This window comes from Periplaneta americana, chromosome 3 (genome assembly GCF_040183065.1).
Source record: "Periplaneta americana isolate PAMFEO1 chromosome 3, P.americana_PAMFEO1_priV1, whole genome shotgun sequence".
NCBI lineage: Eukaryota > Metazoa > Arthropoda > Insecta > Blattodea > Blattidae > Periplaneta > Periplaneta americana.
In genome coordinates, this window is record NC_091119.1 from 60794150 (window position 1) to 60813086 (window position 18937).

At 34.7% G+C, this 18937-nt stretch overlaps 1 protein-coding gene across 2 annotated transcripts in view; it reads right to left on the bottom strand.

Moving 5' to 3' along the window:
• Positions 1-16662, bottom strand: part of LOC138696074 (protein IWS1 homolog) — a 71100-nt gene extending 54438 nt beyond the window's left edge. For both annotated transcript variants that reach the window (XM_069820599.1, XM_069820600.1), the window contains exon 1: positions 16511-16662. In XM_069820599.1, the coding sequence (XP_069676700.1) occupies positions 16511-16630 (120 nt within the window). In that variant the 5' untranslated portion in view covers positions 16631-16662. The remainder of the gene's footprint in view (positions 1-16510) is intronic.
• Between the last annotated feature and the right edge of the window lie 2275 nt (positions 16663-18937).

Below are 18937 nucleotides of genomic sequence, written 5' to 3' on the forward strand. Positions count from 1 at the left end.
CGCACCCTAAGACGCTCAAGCGTGTAATATTGCAGGACATAATATGAACTAATATTTTCACTGTAAATATAGACAACATTGCATATAAACTGTATAAAATGAACGTAAACGTGACAAAAACAGTACAATGAAAGACACTGTAATACCAAAGGGCGCAGAAAGTGTGTTGAATGTAATCCAAAAGAACCAGCACCATAACAATCTGAAAATTATGAAGATATTAACTCGACGTTTAGCATGGATTTGTGTAGCCTACCATGATGTTCAGTGTCAACATCCCAATTAATAAATTATATAATCTACATTTTATGGAATTTCTAGAAAAGTACGTGCAGATTAGTAAGTTTTCAGTGATGAGCGACATATGTAATATCCTAATGAAACACGAAAAAATATCAGACAATAGGAATATCTTCTACTACATCATGCACCAATAACATCATGTGCTACTGAAAGAATTTTTTGCAATATCAAATAATTTCAGGTGACATCCTCATATGTTCAAGTTACGTACCTTACGAATGCACGTTATTATTCACGGCAAAGATCACAATGAAAATGAACATCACAGTTCAAGCATGTGTTTACTAGTATAGCTTCAGAATTTCGGGGAGTTGACTGTACTCCACGAACACGCAGCAACGACTTGTTTGTTTATATCCTTTTTCGTTGCATTACGTGTATTCGGCGTACTAAATACCCTATGTTTCTTTAACTTCAGTCTTTAAGTAGCTGGAATACGAAGCCTACGTATTAGTAATGATATCAAGAAGTGAAATTTGTATGTACCAAAATCTACTGCAGCTCCCCCAAACCACAAGTTCACGAGCCGCCACTGGTAGTAATATTATGTATACCTACGTTATATGTATACATCATAATTAGCAACCAAGCAACAATCAACTCTTTTCTTTTTAAATATAAAAGGAGCTTGCAGTTTAACATGGTAATATTGTTTGTCTCCGACTACTGTGAGTATGATTTAACTCTTCACTTCACTTAATTTTTAATTAATTTTATTGTCCGATCGAACTCAAGACCTTCAGTTCTACCTATTGAATGCTCTATCATTGAGCTACACCGAAGCTCCCCAGTGTCGAAGGGAATTTTTCTGCGTTAATAAAAAATAATAACTTTAACGGAGAATTCTGTAGACTTAAAAATTAATAATATCAACAAAGATTTCCATATCATCGTTGTTCCTGCAATAACTCCTATGTGCAAAATATAAAATTGTTCAGTAGGCAGGAAAAACACATTTATTCATCCTATAGCAGCCATACATTTTCGAAACAAAGAAATATAATTACATATAGGAGATTTTATTATTTGCTGTATCACTTACTTACTTACAAATGGCTTTTAAGGAACCCGAAGGTTCATTGCCGCCCTCACATAAGCCAGCCAGCAGTCCCTATCCTGTGCAAGATTAATCCAGTCTCTATCATCATACTCCACCTCCCTCAAATCCATTTTAATATTATCCTCCCATCTACGTCTCGGCCTCCCTAAAGGTATTTTTCCTTCCGGTCTCCCAACTATTTAAGTTATTTAATAGAGCAAAAATCTGAAAATCAATAAATATGTCACATAGGAGTTATTGCAGGAACAACGACAATATGCTTTATTTCAAAGTCAGGTAACTCTTCATAGCTATCATATTATTCAATTAGCAGAAAATTTATTGTTGCAGAGAAAAATAAATATTGGAACGTTATTTCTTAACAAATCATATAAGCTAACCCAAGTGTTGTAGAAAAAAATCCTGGCAAACAATTATTTTACTATATAAAAAGATTGAAAAAAATGTAATTTACTTATCTTCATTAGTGTTAGTAAAACAGTAAATGAGTAAAATGAAAATTATTACCAAAAAACCTAAAACCCACTCTTTTCCAAAATACTTGCTCAGTTTTAATGAAAATTTTGTTATACATGCTTCACATGTGCCTCATATCCAAATATCATGATGCAATGGTACAAACTAAGAGATTCATAAAATGTTTAGCGATGTAATGCAGACATAATAATAATAATAATAATAATAATAATAATAATAATAATAATAATAATAATAATAATAATTTTACTTATTTATTTACATTTATGTGCTGGACAACAGCCATTGGCCAATAAAAGTCCAGCACAGTGATACAATTAATACAATAAAATGAACAACTGTGGTATAAATTAAATAATTGAGATAACAACAAAATGAAGAACATAGATTACAATGATTAATTTATAAGAATTAATACTATAATATTTTATGGAAAGGAGTTTATTCTTACAAAAGTATTACTAATTTGTGTATTAGGATTATGCAAATAATATTACCAAAGACATTGCCATATTCTAAAACTTCCATACATTGAATAGATCGAAATCGCCTACATGTAAGTTAGCATTTTTAATAGGCTACATCTGGAGATCGGCGAGGAAGAGTTAGAATTTCTAATATAGAAGAGTTTGTGATGGCTCAGGTCCCTCATAGGAATAGGAAGGCTGACACTGTTTAAGAAAGATTAACAATTAATGTCACCTTTAAGGACCTTACATAAGAATAAATAATCGAGATCATTACGTCTAGCATACAAGCTTCGACATTTAAAGTGCTCGAATTTTTTTTATCATAGTTATACCCGGAGTTATTAGGCAGAAATCTATATTAACGTAAAGAAATAAATTTCATTTGAATATTTTCCAGTTTTGCCGAATCAGAACTAGTAATAGAGTTCCAAACTACAGTGATAATGATGATGATGATCATAATAATAATAATAATAATAATAATAATAATAATAATAATAATAATAATAATAATAATAATAATACGTTCATTATGTGCAACTGTTATGGAATAGAAAGAAGCTTGGCAGTTCTAAGCTGTAAATTTTAGGTCAAGTTAAGACGAATAATTCAGCAAAGTACAAGAAGCGATAATGAGAATAAAACTGAAGCATAAAATACGAATTTCAGCATGTTGTTGTTTTGTTCGTACTTACAAGTAAGAAAGCACTGATCAGCATTGCAAAATCTGTCACTTTCCATTACATAAGAAGTAGGTAAACGAAACTCATTTCCATGGTAACAACACATAATGTATTTGTTCCAACAATTAATTTCATTCATTAACAATACCATTTGAAACCAAATTGCATTTAAACCTTCCTCTCTTGAAGGTTACATCATAGACCCTACTGTGAGATTCGAATCGCACGAACACCAGCCAGAAGAAGTACACGAGGAAAAAAGGAATATATATGAACCTTCCATCAGTTTTTGTAAGGACAAATATCATCTGGAATCCATCGTCATTACGGGACTAATGATAGGAGCCCGTGGGACCATACCCCGGTTCCTAGTCGACTTCTGTAAATCTTTTGGCCTGCATAAAAATATTTTAAGAGATCTAACAATTGCAGCACTCAAAGGCTCAATAGCTATTTTCAGGCATCATACATATGGACCAAGACTAATTCGCATCTACTTGACGTTACTTCGTTTAATATCATGTGTTTCAATATAATTCAAATTGTTATTTTTCACTCTAACAACAATGTATCACTAAGCCTCAAGGCATTTACTCTATTGTATCATGGTACTCTTTGTCGATGGCAACCTGTAGTGGTTACAGGAAGAAATTAAATCTAAACTGACCATTCCTTACATTTATGTCTCTCATTTCAAATGCTCAGATTTTCATTTTTATACAGTTTATTCTGCCCAGCAGTGATGCATTGTTGTCCACCAGGTAGAGTCTAGCAGTGGCAGAACACTATATGAAACACTATACTATTTTTCCTTGTAATTTTTTCAGATTTTATGACAGGGTAATATTTATCAATTGTCTCTTACAAAGACCTAAATTCAGAAATTCATTTGCTCCTGAACTGCAGTTCTGGACAGCCCAATCCATTATTTTGCGATGAGAAACTATGTTGTTTCTTATGTGGTAGTGGGACAGAACTCCGCCTTGCTAGAAAATTATATTGTCATCTTGGGGAATCAGGAAGTCCGTCATATTATTATGTCGTGATACACAATATACAGAGTGATTCACGAGGATTTACCGTCACTTACGGAGCTTATTTCCAAAGACATTCTGAGCAAAAAAATGTCATATAAATATTTGTCCTAATCTCAATGTTTTCAGAGCTACACTAATTTGAAATTATTTGAAAATACCATTATTCTTGAGTTTTAAGAGTAAAAGAATATTACAGATAAAGAATAAACTATTCAGGAGTATCATTTCTTTAATTAGCTAGTATTCTGAAGCTAAAAATGTGTTGTGAATTCCACAGTTGCTTCGTACAATTTTTTTTTCCGATTTTTAACTACAAAATTACACTTTCTTACGCATTTATCAAATAATTGTTACAAATCACGCCGCTCTTGTAAATTCTTCAAGATTGGGATGCATAATTAAACTGTAAAGAATCAAGTTCCTAAAGTCGTATGATTTGTAACAATTTTTGTGGTAAGTGCGGAAGAATGATGTAATTTTTAGTCAAAAATTGAAAAACAAAATCTGTACAAAGCAATTAACAACATATTTTTAGCTTCAGAACACTAGCCAGAAATAATGCTTCTGAATACAAATGATTGATAAAATGGCAAACTTACTAGTGTTAATTATATAAGCACATGTGGCTTACAGCTGTTTCGGTGTATACTGTACACCATCATCAGAGCCTTAGATCCTGGCGTCATCTAGATATCGCTGCCTGTTGTAGGGGTGTGTTTGCGTGTTGAAAAGTGGAGTCAGATAGTGAGTGTGTTCTGAAATTGATCTGTGTGTTGAGAATTTGATTAGGGTGTGTTTTAGTGTGCCTGTATATATCAGGGGCGATTTCTCAGGGCATGCTATGCTTGCTGCGCAAGCCCAATATTTTCTACGTCTTTCCTGTAGCTCCGAGAAATGAGCAAGCGTTGCGATACTTGCGGTGTGCAACCTGCGGATGATATTACGCCTATACAGTATTCCAAAAATCAAAATAAATTTTAATGTACGTAACGCCATTTTGAGAAATACACATTCTACGAAAATCGCCCCATATATATATCAGGGGCGATTTCTCAGGGCATGCTATGCTTGCTGCGCAAGCCCAATATTTTCGTAGAATGTGTATTTCTCAAAATGGCGTTACGTACATTAAAATTTATTTTGATTTTTGGAATACTATATAGGCGTAGGCTAATACCATCCGCAGGTTGCATACCGCAAGTATCGCAACGCTTGCTCGTTTCTCGGAGCTACAGGAAAGACGTAGAAATAGAGGGAATATGATGTGTGCGCAAGTGCCTTCCTCCTTGGTCCGTCCTAGGCGCACATGCTTCTGTTATGTGTTGTTTGAAGCTCTGGTCCGAGAGCTACACCAGCGACTATTTAACGTTACACAGACCAGTACTGTCAGCGGGAATGTGCTGCGATTTGCGAGTGCAATGTAATTGTATGAGCGGAATGCATGTGTTAGCTGCTGCATGTATTATTAATTCTTAAACATTAATTTTAAGTATTGCAATGAGTTCGGAATTGTGTGTTATTGAAACCTCATTATTAAATCCATTTTCCCGAAGGACTATTCAAGAGACGACAGACATTATAGAGAATAGCCTATGTGCGCTGTTCACTGCAGCTCAATACAACAATGTGCGTTGGTTGGCAGGGTCGAAAAAAACTAAATAAACTGTTTTGTTGGCCATGTTTGTTATATTATATGGAACTTCAACATCTGATAAGCGAATATGTTCCATAACTCATAATGATTTCATAATTATAAAATAAATTATTTATGTGGGTGTGATTATTTTTATTAATTATGAATAATTATAACCTCCCATCTTCCCCTGTGAATAAAAGAGCAAGGCTAACTTTCGTGACTAGCATTCTCCCCTGATATATATATATATATATTAGTAGGTTATTTTACGACGCTTTATCAACATCTTAGGTTATTTAGCGTCTGAATGAGATGAAGGTGATAATGCCAGTGAAATGAGTCCGGGGTCCAACACCGAAAGTTACTCAGCATTTGCTCATATTGGGTTGAGGAAAAACCCCGGAAAAAACCTCAACCAGGTAACTTGCCCCGACCGGGAATCGAACCCGGGTCACCTGGTTTCGCGGCCAGACGCGCTAGCCGTTACTCCACAGGTGTGGACGTCTGTATATTTCGTATTGTTCTAGTATGTTGGATTTTTGGTTTTCGGGTTGTAGGCTATGTGTAGGATTTCCATGTCTGTATTTATGTTATTGTATGTATGGTTAGCATTACTTATGTGTATATATATATATATATATATATATATATATATATATATATATATATATATATATCTGACTCCATTTTTCAACACTCAAACACACCCCTACAACAGACCGCGATATCTAGATGACGCCAGGATCTAATAGGCTCTGATGAATAGGAAGTAGTAGGAATTGTGTATTAGCGGGTATGACATCGTGTTTTGTGTTTCATCTACGTTCATTAATAAAAATATATTTTATATGAAGTAAACGACTTTTTTTCAGTCTCTTTTGATCATTTTATTGACTGTTTTAATGTCTCAAAATCAGTACACCGTCCATACCAGGTACTGAAATCTCATACTCCACAAATTGCACTTATGCTAACGATTATTTTATTGGAAATCATTGCTTGCAGTGTTGCCAACTTAGAGGTTCCCCCCCCCCAAATTTGGGTGAAACACTTTTACAGGGAGAGGTTTGGGGGGATAAAAATATTAGGGGCATGTTCAGGGGAAATATAAACTTTAAAGGGTTTTGAAGTGTTTTTTTACACTACGTCATTATGATTTATTTTTTAAATTAATTATACTGTGTTCTGTAATTGAACAATGAATATCAAGATTATGAATCCTCTCTTCGGTCGTTATCGCATATTGCAAGCATGTTTTCTCACTTGCTCTCGTTATTACTCATATTATGACCCTCTCTCTCCCGACCGTCACACAGTGTGCAAAAACGCAAATCTAGTTGGACAAAATTCATAACTTCTCTTCATTCCAACTGATTGTTATGAAACTTTGTACATACCTTATAGATAGCACATATTCTTTTTGCACAAACTCTGACTACGATTGTGTAAGAGGAACTACCCCTTTATACGGGGTGGTTTTAGACAAAAATAGTAACTTCTCTCCTATCTAACAGATTTTTATGAAAAATTGTACGGAAGTAACAGGTAGGATATAGTTTTTGTGTACAAGCTATATTTACAGTTTCAAAAGAGGAAGTACCCCTTTAGAGGGGGTGCATTTACGCAAGATTAACTTCTCTCCTACATAACAGATTTTATGAAACATTGCACAGGAGTTACAGGTAGCATATAAGTTACTTTTTGTGTACAAATCAATGCTACCTATAGGCCTAGTAGTTGTACAAAATTGCATAAAAATATATTATATAGGAGAGAAGTTGTTAATTTTTTACTAAATGTACCACTATAAAGATGTAGTTCCTCTTATAAAACATAATCAGACTTTGCAGACAAAAAATATATTCCACCTGAAACTTCTGTATAAAGCTTCATAAAAATCTGTTAGATAAGAGAGAATTTATTAATTTTGTTTAAATGTACCCCTAAAAGGAGTAGTTCCACTTATGGAACCGTAAATATAGTTTTTGCACAAAAAATATATGCTACTTGTAACTTCCGTACAACGTTTCATGGAAATCTTTTAGGTAGGAGAAAAGTTATTAATTCTGTCTAAATGCACCCGCTATAAAGGGGTAGTTTTTCTTGTGCAAACATAATCAGGATTTGTACACAAATCATATGTGCCACCTTATGACATGTACGAAGTTTCATAACAATGCGTTAGACTGCAGAGAAGTTATTAATTTTGTCCAGCTAGTGATTTGCGTTCTGATTCACTGTGCGTTTGTTTAGGTTAGATAAAAATGTGTCCAATGTATTTTTAAACTGATATTCCATATCATGTGAATAATTTTGTAGGCCTAAAACACTCACAGTGATTAAAAACTTCCTTAGTCAATGATTCTTTCCTGCTGTTAAGCCAAATATGGAACAGTTGCCATATGCCCCACTATTGAAAAAAATTAATTACTAATAAATGCGCAAGAACGCGCAAACAGAACAAGAATTCAACACTCTAAATGATGCTATATTAAATGGTAAAAGAATTGTTGTAACCGGACGTGAACGGCTATACTAAAACTCACATTATATTTGGAGACTTAGAAATGGATTCGGAACACCTCAAAATCTGTGCTTCAGTGGCTAGTCACGGTAATATCTTTGAAAAATATTGGAGTGCAAGAGGTCAAATGACTTTATTGTCAAACGCCTGGCATTAGAAAACAACATATTTGGAGACTTAAAAAAAATAAGTTTTTCAATTGTAATATTTAAACCCTACTGTAAGAAGGAAAATACATTTTATCGGGCTCAGAAAACTGCATGGATAAGAACGAAGAGCGAAAAATGAATATAGATTTTTTTTTTATTTTAACCCTGAAATACCAAGCGGGTTATTCTGGCCACCCTAGCTATAAAATTAGTGTAATAGCACATTTTCTAGTATATACAGTATACACAGTCACGAAGCTCAATACGTAGTAAATATGCATCCATAGATAGTTGCTAACCACTAGGATCGCTAATATCGCCTCATTACAGACAATGCGAAATAGTATCGGCACAGTCTATTGTTCCTAGCAATCTCACAACTGAAGCTTCGTGACTGTATATACTAGACTCTGGTAAGTGTATAAAATCAATGTGCGCTACAACACGCAATTGTGGCTTTAAGGTTTTGTTAAATAAGCTTCTCACATTACAACAATGCATTATTTACTTATAGTTTTCTATTTCAGTTAGTAATATTGTTTAAGAACTGCCTGGGGTAATCAAATTACTCCTCTTGGTATGGTATGGAATGGAATGGAATGGAATGTTTTCTTCCTCTTCTCGGAAATTTGTCGTATTCGTTTAGTTGTTTTTGTGTTGTACAGACGGACAGACACACGGACGAACAGACAGACAGGCAGATGAACAGACGGACAGAGGGGCGGACGGACAGATCGACAGAGGAGCGGACGGACAGGCTGACAGACGGACGTACAGATGGACACACGGACGAACGGACAGAGGGGCAGACGGACGGACTGACAGCGATGATCGGACGGACTGACAGCGATGATCGTACAGACGGACAGGCAGATAGATAGATAGATAGATAGATAGATAGATAGATAGATAGATAGATAGATAGATAGACAGACAGACAGACAGACAGACAGACAGACAGACAGACAGACAGATAGATAGATAGATAGATAGATAGATAGATAGATAGATAGATAGATAGATAGATAGATAGATAGATAGATAGATAGATAGATAGATAGATAGACAGACACAGACTGACAGATAGATATACATTAAGATAATATTTGTGATATTTATTATATTATAGATCACAGACAACATACAAGTAATCAATTGAACCCTTACATTACACACATAATAGTACATTATGCAACGAGACTATAATGAAGGTAATTAAGAAGTGAGTATGGATATTTATGAAACGAGCGCAAGCGAGTTTCATAATTTTCATACGAGCTTCTTAATTACCATTATAGGCGAGTTTCATACGACTTTTTATGCTCGACCATATTTCTAACTTGATATTATTAATTTTATTGTATCTGACCTGGAGCAATGTCCCGTATGTTGTGAGATGTGCGCAGACACGAAAGTATTGATTTTTTTCCGAGGAACAGATGTCCACATTGACCTTGCTAAGCCATAAGAACCTACAGAGATAACATTGAAATAAAATTAGACATTGAAAAACGAGATGACAAATTGAATTTATTTGAATATTATTTACAATTAACGCTAATTATTATAGTAACAGAACATAACCTTCTGCGACAGTATTGGATTTCCAGCCTCCATGACTTTTCGCTAATTCTCTTTCGATTGCATATCCGAGAATAATCGATACTTGTGATTTTATAACGGTAGAAAGCTGACCTGTCATTGGCTGAACAGTTGTAACCTGAGTCGTCATTGGCTGAAAAACCTGACCTTTAATGAGTAGGTGTACTTTAATGACATGCATTAAAGGTCTGCTACCAGGTGTATAATTACTACATTTCGGCATGGTCGAGCATAAAGATAATATAATGCCACTATATAATGGAAAATTGCTTTAAGCATCTGAAAATATACAAAAATTTACTGGGGTACTTAAACTATCCCACTTGGTATAAGGAAGATGCTGAAAAGCTTGAGACCGTAAGATTTAATGTCCCCCACCCCCACTGGAGAAAACATTCAATTCGCACTCTGTAGGCCTACCAAACTAAAGATCTCGTCTAGATCTGTCGATTTAAGTTAGACATATTCACGTAAAACCCACGGCCGTGTCCCCAACACAGCTACAGCCAGATTGTTTTTGTTTTATTTTTATTTTAGTTATCTATAATCCAAGTTATTTTATAAAGTTAGAAAATGTTTTCAAGCCTCTGTATCAGCTGATAGTAGCCTATATAGCACATAATACAACTTACAAATGGCTTTTAGGGAACCCGGAGGTTCATTGCCGCCCTCACATAAGCCCGTCATCGGTCCCTATCCTGTGCAAGATTAATCCAGTCTCTATCATCATATCCCACCTCCCTCAAATCCATTTTAATATTATCCTTCCATCTCCGTCTCGGCCTCCCCAAAGGTCTTTTTCCCTCCGGTCTCCCAACTAACACTCCATATGCATTTCTGGATTCGCCCATACGTGCTACATGCCCTGTCCATCTCAAACGTCTGGATTAATGTTCCTAATTATGTCAGGTGAAGAATAGAATGCGTGCAGGTCTGCGTTGTGTAACTTTTTCCATTCTCCTGTAACTTCATGTCTCTTAGCCCCAAATATTTTCCTAATAACCTTATTCTTAAACACCCTTAATCTCTGTTCCTCTCTCAAAGTAAGAGTCCAAGTTTCACAACCATACAGAACAACCGGTAATGTAACTGTTTTATAAATTCTAACTTTCAGATTTTTGACAGCAGACTAGATGACAAAAGCTTCTCAACCGAATAATAACAGGCATTTCCCATATTTATTCTGCGTTTAATTTCCTATGTAGCACATAATGGAAAAATTGAATTTTTTGATTAATTTTTATTTTGCAAGACATGGTTCTGACTTCCAGGTAACACTGGTCGAGCATGACATGGTGGTAAAAAATAAATATTGACATCTAGTGAGCAAAATATGAACTTTAGAGAACATTAAAAAATGTAGGAAACAGCAGCCACATTATAGCTTTGGAGTCACATAAGTCAACAATAGAACATTCCCTCTCTAATTAAAAAAATATATTACTGGATGTGACTCTCAGGTCACATGGGGCAATAGAGGGTTATCCGTTGATGTTTTAAAGATAGGTTTCAAACTTTTTTTTTTTTTTTTTTGGAAATTCCATCAGGAAGTGCTCCGAAAATAATTATTAAATGCCAGAATTTTTGTGGTCGAGTCTTCTCTGAGTCCTCTGAAAATGGGTGTCTGGTGTACCATATCAAGATGACGAATAATCGGGCCTTGTCCTATGAAACAGTCTTAATTCTGAGGCTATCAAGATATTGTTGATCAGTTCACAGCTTTACTGGAAGTGGGTGAATGTGACGCCTATACACAGCAATTCCTTCATCACGAAGTCAAGGGCAACACTGAATAGAATTGGTGAGAGTGAAGCCCCCTGTGCAACTCCTAGCTTGAGCATATAGGGGCTGTTTTATAGTTTTATTAACAGTGATAGTAGTAGAATTTCCTATTAAAAGCGATGTTATAAGCATCTTGAGTTTTGAAGGTATAGGCATAGCATTGAGGGTTTGATCAATGTGTTGATGAGAGACATGATCAAATGCCTTAGAAATGTCCAGAAAGACTACACAACAATTCTTTTTATTAACTTTTGAATCCTTAAGGCCTTAAGGCATCCATTAACATTAGAGGAATTTAGGAAAACACCTGGACCAGACATAAATCCTCGTTGGTTAAGATTTAAATCAAGATAAGATCGTAACTTGATATCTAATACACGCTCAATAATTCTGCACAGAACAGAATAGATCGTAATTGGACGCCAGTTCTTAAGAATATCTGGATCACCATCCTTATAAATCAGAATTGTGCGTGCACGGCGAAAGCAAGGCGGAACATGTCCCCAACGGAGCATATATGAGGCAATCAATGAAAGAGATTTATATAAACGAAGCTCTTTAATGACCTTCATTCTGACTCCATCTTCACCTGGTGCAGTCAACCTTGATACCTTTACATGCAAATGCAATTTCTTCAGGGGTGATGATAATATTGTCAGGATCTGAATAATCGGGTACCGAAGATGACTGATAGTTATCAAGTGTGCAATTGTTGGCGACACAATATAAATTGTTGTAATATTCGTATACCGAAGAAACGGGTAACTTACATTGCATAGGACCTTTAGAGGATAATACATGCTGCACTATTTTACTAGTTGGAAGTAATAGTTAAATTGTGCTAAATCATAAGCGTATTTGTTCTTCCTTCTCTCAGAATTCTTCTTACTTCTATTTTTAGGATTGTTTTACTGTTTATAAGTAATACCATCTGGATTATTTTTCCTACCTTGCCGTTTTTTGTAATAAGTTGTTGCAGTATGTTGGGGCCCTTTACATTGAGATACTGATTGTTTAAGGTAATGACAATATTTTTCAACACATTTATCAAAGACGGCATTGTCTGAGACATCTAAACAAGCTAAGGTGTTGAATTGTGTATCCCAATACTTAAGATCAAAATTATCATGTAGGGAATCAGACGTAGACGAAACGGGCTGAGACGAAGAATTTGTGAATTCATTGTTGAGTACAGGATCATTATATGACTGATTGAGAATATTTCTATGTACTTCAGACGTTGAAGATATAGAAGGAACGGAGTGAGACGAAGAACTTGTGAATTCATTGTTGAGTACAGGATCATTATATGAGTGATTGATATGTCTATGTACTTCAGAATGGGCACGTACGATATGACGGTTAACGCTTTTAAAAAGACGGCCACATATTTCACATTTACGTAAATTCTTAGGTGATACATTTTTATTTGAATTTTGAGTATTAAGAGTAGTTTCCTCATTAGGAACAGCTTGGGATAAAGAGTTGTTATTATGACATAGATTGACTTGAATATGAATTCCTCTAGTTGTGAACTGTTTATGACAGATTTTACAATTTACGAAGGATCTTGTAGGCCTATTGTGCATACTATTTGAGGTTGTGGGAGTATCATCCATAATCACGCAAACCCATCACAAATTTCAACCAAAGACATAAAATATTAAAATGAGGTCGATCAGTAAGTCTTCAAAAAATATATATACAATAGTTTGTTTACCTAAATTAGAAACACGTATAGTCACAAGTTGAAACTTCAAAAGAAAACTGAATAATCGAGATAATACGTGAACACATCAAAAGTCTAAAAGAACAGAACTTCATTATCCACTTCGGATGGGTCAAGGCTCATGTAGGAATAGAGGGCAATGAACTCGCTGATAAAACAGCAAAAGAGGCAGCAACAGAAGATGGCCTTGAAGTGGCATACAACAGGAAACCTAAGTCCACAATTGTAACGGAAATAGAAGAAGAAGAAGAAGAAGAAGAAGAAGAAGAAGAAGAAGAAGAAGAAGAAGAAGAAGGGTTCGACGAATGGGAGAACGACTGGAAAAACAAACTTAAAGGAGCTATATGTGAGAAGTTCTTCCCATCTGTACGTCAGAGCATGAAACAAAATATCACGCTGACAGCAGAAGTAACCGCCATGATCTCAGGCCATGGAAAAACCAAGGCATACCTACACCGTTTCGGGATCAAAGACGACTCAACGTGTTTATGCCTTCGAGATGCACAAACGGTAAATCACCTAATATACTCGTGCGTCAAATTGAATAAACAAAGAGATATACTGAAGAAGGGAATATATAGAAATCAAGATAGATGACCAGTGTCACATGAGAGACTATTGTTAAAACACTATAAGGAATTCAGAAACTTTGTTCAATCAATAGATTTCACATCACTATAAATATTGTAAATAGTGAAAATACTACTCTACTTAAAATTAATATTAGTATTAGTATTCAGTAGTAATAGTAGTTAGATATGTTAAAATAATTATAAGCAATTCACGACCTTTATTAAGTCAAAAGACTTCACGGCAGTGTATTATATTGTAAATAGTGAAGATACTACTCCAGTTAAAATAGTATTAGTATTAATAATTTTAAATAATTCATAAACTCTATTCAGTCAGCTGACTTTACATCCTTGTAAATATTGTAAATAGTTTACTATTAGTTTTGTTTTAAGTTCAGACAGAATGTAAAAACAGTGTAGCAACAAATGTGTGTAGTATTGCATTACTGCAATGGAGCATACTGAATAAAAAGGGGGATAAAAAAAAAGAAAAAAAAAAAGAAAACTGAAATATTCACTAGAAATTGATAATATCTTCAAAAGCCATAAGAGATATAGCAGGAATTAAACTCTTGCATAATACAGTTGTCCACAAGACCACAATATTTCATTAGTTATAACCATAATAAATTGAGGCGTCTAGAATCAAAACCCGCCAAGTCCATCGAAGAAAAAAAATGAGATAAAGTTATTTTTCTGTGTATCTTCGCATGGCCAATCCGATGCTGGCATTATTTTTCTACAATATCCGCCGGATTCCTCTGAAAATGCTGGACAAAAGTTAAGGTTAGTTTCAATATCCGCTAGATCCAACTGAATTTCGGCCATTGTTAGTTTCAAAAACCTCCAAGTCCCTTTCTGCCAATCAGGTTGTGGGACTCCTTTACCCAGCATTCCTCAGCTGTGCGATGTTGATTTATTATTTGTGTGGTTAAGCTTTTGTTAAACCTTATTAAGTTTAATTTCTACTCTAGTAATATTCAGTGAAATGGTGGATAGAGTGAATAGTGAGTTAGAAAAATGTTCTTATCAATTAATAATTAATTACATAATTTTGTCGGTACTCCTCTTGTACCCTCCTACTATACCAGCTTGTAATAATGCTGTTGGCAGTAAATGGAAATCAAACAGTTTAAGTTTGTTGGACATAAAGAAGTTCCATTCCGTTCCAGATATAATTTTAAGATCTCCTGCTATTTTAAGTTCAGTCCCTGTAAAAGATTTATTTTAAGACGATCTGCATTGAAAGAACAGATAACAGTGCAAGATGAGTTTAACTATAGAACTGACACCGTTGTTGCAAATATAGTAACAAGAAAAAACAATAGAATTGAACGTGAAGAATAAGAAGACGAAGAAGAAACTGTTAATCTGGAGGAAGAGGAATGTGACAATATTGTGTAAAATTTGTATAAACTTAAAAAGTGCAACATATATTCAAATTTATACTGCTGTTATGTTTAAAGCATGTGCATAATCATACTTCATGTCTGGGTTTCATTGCCTACATAATTTGTAAGATTTAAGTTAAAATGTTTTCCTTTTTGACTCATTTTTATGCTTAGAACTAATTCTCTTACTTTCAAAAGCCTCCAAATATACTTTTCAGTTTCAAAATCAGTTAGGTGCTAATTTAACCTCACGAATTTGTTAGTTTCAATGAAGGGGCAATCCTGTAATTTGTTTGAACGTATCTAATGATAATAAAATACTTGATAAAAGCATTGTTTATATCCCAAGAATGTTTATTTATATGGAAACAGTTTTTTCCATTTTCCCACAAATTTTATTTTATGGACTTGGAGGGTTTTGATTCTAGACGCCTCAATTGTATGATTCTTGTCCATAGAAACCATGTTAACAAATAGGACCAAAAGTAAATTTAAGATTTATCCATAATATAAAGAGTTAATTATGCTACTAACATTATCACTTGAAACACGTTTAAAAATAATAGTATCAGTATATAAATCTGCGTTAGAAACTCACAAATAAAATAATAAACTCCAATATATCAGTTCTTATAAGCAGATCATGGCTATACATACTTTGAATACATACTGCTTTACTCACTTCGAAATGTCGCGTTCTGCAACCACTGACCTTCTTGCTGCCCACTTTTCATCCTGCGTACGACACACAGATTACCCCTTCATCGCCATGTTATGCAATACGCACGCCCAAGAGGGAACCTTTCCTCACTTCTCACTGAGATAATAACTTGCTTCATCCTTCATGCTTATTTACAATTCAGACATTTCCATGGAAACGCAACGTAACAATGCAACTAATATCGTAGCATCGATCGACTCATATCTCCAGCAATATAATTATTTCGAGAATCACTGATCGACAAATTTCAAATTTTCAATTTTCCCCTGAATAAGAATGGGTGAGTTTTTATAATTCGACCTCACTGAATCCAAAGTAGCAAACGAAAATAGCTATCTCCTAATGTTTTGCTAGAAATTAATAATAAATGTTACCTGGTGAAATACGGCTTTGACAAGACGAGCATGCGCAATGGCTTCATAATCGATCCCACTATAAGATTTGAGGGTGCCGAATTCCAACCACAAGAAGTAGATCTGGAAAAGAAAAGACATTATGAACCCTGCTTTCCTTATCTGGAAGAGAAATACCGTATACCCGTTTGTCGCTAGGAAGTAATTGGCTTGCTCTTTGGTGCAAGGGACACTATGTCAAGATTTTGTATCAATTCTTTCATCGTTTCCATATCGATCTTTTGGAACTTCAAGATATAGCCATTAATGTTTTAAGACATTTCTTGTTAATTGTAAATAACCATCTGTACAGCTCTATATATGAAAAATAAATTATTCATGTCGAGGATAGCTGCCCCCCAAAAATTAATTAAATTAAAATAGGCTAAAATAAAAATAAAATTTAAATTTAAAATAGAATATTGTTGATCTACAATTAATTTAGGTGCTGTTACCGCTCGGTACCCCTTTTTCAAGGGCAGCTATCCTTTTTGGATTCTTCTCTCTAGTAGTATTTATTTATTTAACCTGGTAGAGATAAGGCCATCAGGCCTTCTCTGCCCCTCTACCAGAAGATTCCAACTATAATATGGAGAATAAAATTACTTATTAGTATTAAATTTACAATTACAATTACAAATAAAATTACAATATTAAATTTACAATTAAAATTACAATAAAAATCAAAGTACGAAAAGATTACCTGACTAATGAAAGCTAGATAATTTATCATAGAAAAACAAAGAATATTTTATATTTACTGAATTACAAATTAAACCTAGAATAACAAAATTGTATAGTGATGAAGTTACTGGATATTGAAATATTTTGTGATAGATTATGGAAACTATTTACAAGAAATCAATTACTGACCAAGTGCCTAGTAAGTTTGCGTTTGAATTCAATTTTATTTCGACAGTCCCTGATGCTAGCAGGTAGCGAATTCCAGAGTCTTGGCAGGGCTATTGTGAAAGAGGATGAGTATGAGGAGTGCGATGGGATGGTATTGTTAGTATTGTTTCATGACGACAGCGTGTGTTCAGATTGTGGTGGGAAGAAAGGTAAGTGAAGCGAGACGACAGGTACGAAGGAATAGAAGAGTTCAAGATTTCGAAGAGAAAGAGAAGTGAATGTAAATATCTTTTCTTATTTAGTTTAAGCCAACCTATTGCTTCCAGGGATGGAGTAATATGATCATATGTACGAACATTGCTTACAAAACGTACACACAAATTATGAGCACGTTGAAGTTTCGTTTTGTTGTCGCTGGAGAGGTCAGTCAGTAAAATGTCAGCATAGTCAAAATAGGGAAATACAAGTGTCTGCACAAGGGACTTTTTAAGCAAGAGGGGAGATGAACATTTATCCTTTTTAGCACATGGACAATAGAATATACTTTTCTGCAGGTTTCTATCATTTGCATGTCCCAATGTTGTGTATCTGGAACTTGGAAATTGTCGACGGCCAATCTTTTTGCCGTTGTGTACGTACAAGAGCGCGGTCGTTCGGCTTCCCAATCATTCACAAGAAAAGAAGTAGTAAGCGCAATAAACCTGCTGCAGTGTAGCCTTCGGGTCACTGCTCCGTACAAGAGAAAAAAAAAACGAAGCATAATGTAAGGTGCCCATTTATCGTCCCCCGTTTGGTTTTTGCTTTTGTTTAGCCATAAACAGGGCTATGATTTTGATGAAATTTCATCTTTTTTCTAGTAAGCCAGAAACATAGCTGCTTTAGTATTTACATATATGTTATGTGATAAACTGAGTGTTTTAAGACATATTTGTTAGGGCATTGTTCTGCATTTTTTTCCTGTTCCAACTCATAAGAGCATTTTTTGTTTTATTCTGTCATTTTTTAGGCATTTGCTTTTAATTTTGGCCATATATCCCCATTACTAATGTAAAATAATGTTTGTTTCCTTTGATATTTTCTGTACATATTTTGTTCATTAATACCCATTATTTTGTATAAAATTTTAATAGTTTTTCTACACAAATATTGCCATATTAACATAGTACACCACATGTAATGGCTCAGTACAACCATCCCTTCAATATAGACTCCTCTATGTCTGCTAGTTCCGGATAAGACTGGCCTTGTGGTGGACTATATGGACACTACATCAGGTAAAATAATTAATTAAAGATTTTTAGTAGGTTATTTTACGACGTTTTATCAACATCTTAGATTATTTAGCGTCTGAATGAGATCAAGGTGATAATGCCGGTGTAATGAGTCCGGGGTCCAACACCGAAAGTTACCCAGCATTTGCTCATATTGGGTTGAGGGAAAACTCCGGAAAAATCTGAACCAGGTAACTTGTCCCGACTGGGAATCGAGCCCGGGCCACCTGGTTTCGCGGCTAAACACGCTAACCGTTACTCCACAGGAGTGGACAATTAATTAAAC